A 5,398-nucleotide genomic window follows, 5' to 3' on the forward strand; every position below is an offset into this window, starting at 1 on the left:
ATTTACCGACCCTACACATTTTTCAAATTACTGTATTTCATTTAATTGCTACACATCTTATACACCAAAATTAAATTTCTTCTAGCTAATCAACATTTTTTGACTGTTTTTACTTCTACAGCTTTACCACAAATCTGGACTGCCCAGTCCGCCTCTGCCAGTCTAAATATATTAATCGACTTGACAAGCACCTGCAAAAGATCCACCAACTTCAGGTATGTATTTGACGTTGTGTGGTCCCTGTGTGATTTTTGTGTGTTGATGAGGCAGCTCTGGATCTAAAGCACAACACCATTACGGATTCTTACATACAGCTCTGGAATAAGATTTGGCCCTGCAAATCTTTACATTAAAAGGGACTTACATGTAGAATCTGGGATTGGATAGTAATGTGGGTGAATTCAGAGCTAAAGCACACCACCACTGCATGTTCATACATACACCTCTGGGTTAAGGTAGAGCCCTGCATATTTTTTACAGTAAAGGGAATTACATGTAGAAACTGGTATTTTAGTTTTGTTGGTCGAATGACTTGGGTGTCTTCCAATTTCTATCGAAGAATACTGTTGTGCTTTGTGGTTCTCTCCTGGTCTATGATGCATGTGAGGTCCTTATTTGGTCCTTGTGTAGTCATTGTGTGTGTGTCAGAAATGCTGTATTTATTTAGTGCTGCTCATCCTCCAGACAGCACTTTGTAGGCAAAGTTGTGAACATGTATGATGCTGAAAGTAAATAGACATATTGATAACACTGAATGTTTAACTTAATAAAGCATTCTTCTACATTTTCAGAAACCTATGGTTAAACTTTACATCCAAAAGGCCAAGGATAGATACATTGCTAGGGAGGTGGCACTCCTAAGGGCTTCAAATCCCACACCACCAATGGTCTCACATCTTGATGAAGTGGATGATGCAGTAATTGAAGAGGGCATCAGGAGGGTGAAGGAGGTGAGGTCACAAGCTGCCACTGTGTCACAACTTTCAACTTCCAGTCAGAACACTTTACCACTCGCCCATGCTACGAAAATGGCATCCTTTCCTGAGGAAACCTGCGCCTTGGTGCAAGAACTGCCAGGTTCTGTTTGCTGAACTAAAGGTGGTGAAGCAGCTGCTCGCGTGTGAAATTGAAAGGAATAATGAGCTAAAGCAGCTACATTCTTCAACAAAGCGTACAAATGTAAGTATTGTGTTATTCCATTGATTGAGTACGTCGCAAAATTATGTCAGTTACTTTTGATAAACAAATCTGCTTCATAGACTTTTTTTTTTCAGGCAGTTAAATATAGCCGACGTAAACCTTTTTCACCCAGCAAAGTCCCTCGTTATGGTAAATATAACATTCCCATCAAAGTTACTTGTATTGAATTTCTTAAATGGAGAGAATCTTGTGTTATGCATCCCTGTCCATCCTGGGAGAGGGATCCCTACTCTGTTGCTTTCCATGAGGAATTTTTCCTCATCCAATGTGAGGGTCTAAGGATAGGGGATGTTGTGTCAATGTGCAGATTGTAAAGCCCTGTGAGGCAAAGGATTTAAGAATGTAGGCTATGCAAACATATTTGATTTGATTTGTGTTCTTGTCTCTTCAGTAAAACTGGTCGAAGAGTTTAGGGGCCATACAGAAGGCGTGAACCCAGGCAGGAAAACACGTGAGCCACTCATGTTATCTAGTTTCTGGAATTCATGACCTTCTTTTCCTGATGAACCATGGCAGAGTCTGTGAGTAGGTACTACATTTTAAGGATTATCAATGTCTATAAATGTAGAAGACATGATCTAATTTGTATTTTTGATTGTTGTTGGTTTAAACCCTTTGGTTTGGAGGTGCACTACAAAACTACAAAATTTGATGGACGCTGTGGCTTTCATGAAGTATGTTTCGAACATGTCGCCACCACCTGTCAGACTTGGAAATACAAGGATCAAGGACCATTTGGTTGAACTGAGGGCACGTTTCAGAGATATTGGCCGGGACGTAGTTGTACACCAGCTTGGCGTGCGCCAGTCTAAGTGTGGTAATTTTAAGATGCAAACCTCCACCTCCATTTATTGACATTATTAAAGGTTGGAAAAGTGTATAATAAATTGTATTTAAAATTGTTTTCAGATAGACTAGTCAAAGCAGAAAAACATGCTTTGTTTATCGAAAAGTCTCCTCAGAAGATTGCTGCCGCGCTGGGTATGGATCACTGCTCACTGCAATTATTTGATCTGTAAATAAAATTTATATTTTTATTTAGGGATTATACAGATTCGAGCTCTGGATTAAGAAACAGCCCTGCAGATTTTTCCATTACAGGGATTTACAGAAGAAGAATACTGTGATGCTTGGTGAAGTAAAGTCGGTGAATCCAGAGCTAAAACACTTCACCATTGCAGGTTTATATGGACAGCTCTGGGGTTAAGATGGAGCCATACAGATTTTTCCATTACAGGGACTTACATGTAGAAACTGGGTTTTTACGTATGTGTTGGTCTAATGAATAAGATGTCTTTCAATTTCTGGAGAATACTGTGGTGTTTTGTGGCTCTTGTGTGGTCCTTGTGTGGTCTGTCATGGTGCATGTGTGGTCCTTAGCTAAAGAACATGACCATTGCATGGTTAATGCATACAGTGTTTTTCCTCTTCTTTTACAGGTGACATTGAGAAACGACCAGAGAACCGAGCAAAACTAACATTGTTCTTTGGACTGCTGGGTGGATATATTATTGCAATAACTGGCCAACGAAAGGGTGTCGTCATCAACATGACTACTGAAGAGATTCATACGGCCGAAAAAACTAAGAAAGGTGCCCGCATCATCCGTGTAAGTACAAACATGATAATAAAAATCAAAGCGACACAAAAGACATGCATTGTTTGTTGGATGCAATCAGTTGGTCGGACAGAAAAGCCATGTCTCTTGATTTAATAGGTTGAACAGCACAAGACTCTAAGGTACTTTGGGTCAGCAGCTGTACCCCTCTATGAGAACAAGTATGCCTGGTTGCAGGGTTACAACCGACTTTGCAAAAAGATTGAAGGAGGCTCAGAGGCATCTACCTTTTTCCACAATACCGACAGAGTTGTCTTGATAAACTGGCTGAATTTTTCAAGAAGGCCTGGGAAGGGATGAATTTGGGGATTGCTCCCACATTCAACATGCTGCGTTCTTCCTGTTCCACTTCTGTGAGACAACTCTTTATGTCTTTTTTTATACAATGAAGGACACTGAAAAGTTGCATGCATTTTAGTCTTGTGTTGGCGTTGGTGGCAATTTCGACATGCGCAGCAAAGAAAAGGAAAAAGACAGAGAAGGTCTCCTCTGCGGAGGGTGAAAGTGAGGACAGAGAACCCATGCAGGATGAAGACAATCAAGGATTTGAAGAGGAGGAGCAGGAGTCATCGGGAGCAGAGGAGCGTGTGAGAAAAAGGCTTTACCAGCAGTGCAGGAACAAGGTATCTGTGCCCTCAGACCCCAGGGCCCCTGATAGGTAGGGCTGAGCTACCATATTACTATAAATAGTGACTAAATGTCTTACCTACAGCTGATTTCAAGAAATGTAACAGCCACCTCACTCATAGTTACAATTATAAACCGGCACAAAAATGATGATTGTATCATGACGGAGAAGAGGACAAAGTTTTAAAAGGGGACCATAAAAGTTTGTTTACCTGTTAAGATTATTTTGTTCTATGGAGGATGGTGGAATACAAAAATGGACACCACTAAACTACAGCAGGCTGAGCAGGGACAACAAATGGGGAGTGAAACATTCATAATTAGTATATTTATTAACTTAAATTTGTGTTATGAAAAAGTCAGTCAGAATCTTTAACTGATTAATCAGTTGTTTAACTCTGTGTTTACCGCATCTCGGGCACTGTGTCGCTCCCTGTGGTGTTGTAGACATACTTAAATAAGTATTTAAATGGGCCTCGTATTGTTCGCCGTGTATATTTTATGTTTATGTTATTCTGTGTAAGAAAGACCTGGTACTGAGACAGGTCATCTGGCCTGGTGATGTCAATCAGCTGTCACTGTCTGCCTGTCAGCACTAGGCGCTGTCCGCAGTGCTGAAACATTTAAATGCGTCTGCCATCCTGTTTTCTTCTTGTCTTTTCTGGCTTGGAGTATGATTTTATACATAGGCTTGCTTGATCAATAAGTGGCCATTTTTGTTTTGTTTTCTATATTTTCCAGTTCAGTTTAACCCACACTAAATTCCTCTATCAGCCTACATGAGCATGTTTTACCACTAAGACTCACGTTTTAATGTCTTTCTTCGTTATCTGTGATGTGAAAACATTCGATTTTCACACAGTCAAAGAAAGTCAAAGTGTGCATTCCTCGTATAGTTTGGTTGTAAAATCAGTGGATGTGTGAGCCTGTCAGTGACACTTCATCACTCTCTCCCTCACCCTATCACTCTTCACTGCTTCCATCACAGTTAGTTGTTGTTGTTAGTTTGAGGGGATTTAGAGACTCAATTGTTAAGTTTACTGTCATGCTGTTACATTGCTCTGTGTAAAATGACACTGCTAAAAACAAGAGCCGAAACTTATTTACCAACCACTTGTTCCACCTTGTTTTCTCTGTGCATTTTTGTAGCTTCTTTCTGTTTTATCCTGTTACTATAATGCACACTGACTGGCAAAGGAAAAAAAAGACTGCTAAACTCTGTTGACTGGTCTCCGACTGGTGATTCGAACATTTGACTTTCGGGGGGCAGCCCTTTAGGTTATATCAGCTGTTATATATCAGTTTTGAATTTTAAAATTACTCTTATCGGAAGGGCCCCTTGAGAATGCTCTGCCCACTCTGAGAGGGGAAGCTGAGAGTCTAGCTCCGCCCCTGCCCACAGGTAAGTCTTGTGATTCAATCGAAAATGGACAAAATTTGCCTAATTTTTTTCTTTAAACAGATGGTGAGCTCACCTGAAGAGGAGGGCGTAGGTGATACAGAAGAGGATTCAGAAGAGGAGGATGAGCATGTGGCACAAAGGACTTACCAGCTGCGCAAGAAAAAGGAATTTCTACCCTTGAATCGACAGACACCAGTGAGAGTTGTTTGGATCATTTTCTGGGCTTTCAATTGTGACAAATCTTTTAATATTTCACTTATTTAAAAACAGATGGAGAGCTCATCTGGAGAGGATGGTACACACAATCGGGGGGTTGAGTCCTGCAAAGACGGATGAGAGTTGTCATCTTCCACACATACCAGAATCTTTCATCCAAAATGAGCAAAACATAACTTTATCTTTTCTAGAAACAGATGGAGAGCTCATCTGAAGAGGATGGGACATACAATTGGAAGCCCACAGACGATGAATCAGAAAACGATTCAGAAGAGGAGGAGGAACAAGTGAGACAAAGGGTTCCAAAAGTGGCCAAGAACAAGAGAGTTGAGTGA

At 40.7% G+C, this 5,398-nt stretch overlaps 1 protein-coding gene across 1 annotated transcript; it reads left to right on the top strand.

Annotated features, from left to right (window-relative positions):
* The first annotated feature begins 1,887 nt into the window (after positions 1–1,887).
* On the top strand, positions 1,888–5,398 carry LOC139290131 (uncharacterized). Its single transcript, XM_070911827.1, has 5 exons — positions 1,888–2,017; positions 2,640–2,813; positions 3,275–3,441; positions 4,908–5,042; positions 5,255–5,398. The coding sequence occupies exons 1-5, from the start codon at positions 1,888–1,890 to the stop codon at positions 5,396–5,398; spliced, it is 750 nt and encodes a 249-aa protein (XP_070767928.1).

The sequence above is a fragment of the Enoplosus armatus genome, chromosome 2 (assembly GCF_043641665.1).
Source record: "Enoplosus armatus isolate fEnoArm2 chromosome 2, fEnoArm2.hap1, whole genome shotgun sequence".
Lineage (NCBI taxonomy): Eukaryota > Metazoa > Chordata > Actinopteri > Centrarchiformes > Enoplosidae > Enoplosus > Enoplosus armatus.

What these genes read in the sequence shown, in the direction of transcription:
- LOC139290131 (XM_070911827.1), top strand. Translation starts at nt 1,888, where the DNA reads ATGTCGCCACCACCTGTCAGACTTGGAAATACAAGGATCAAGGACCAT. An exon ending in CGTGCGCCAGTCTAAGTGTG is followed by an intron (nt 2,018 to 2,639) that starts GTAATTTTAAGA and finishes CTTCTTTTACAG; the next exon opens with GTGACATTGAGAAACGACCA. An exon ending in CCTTGAATCGACAGACACCA is followed by an intron (nt 5,043 to 5,254) that starts GTGAGAGTTGTT and finishes TATCTTTTCTAG; the next exon opens with AAACAGATGGAGAGCTCATC.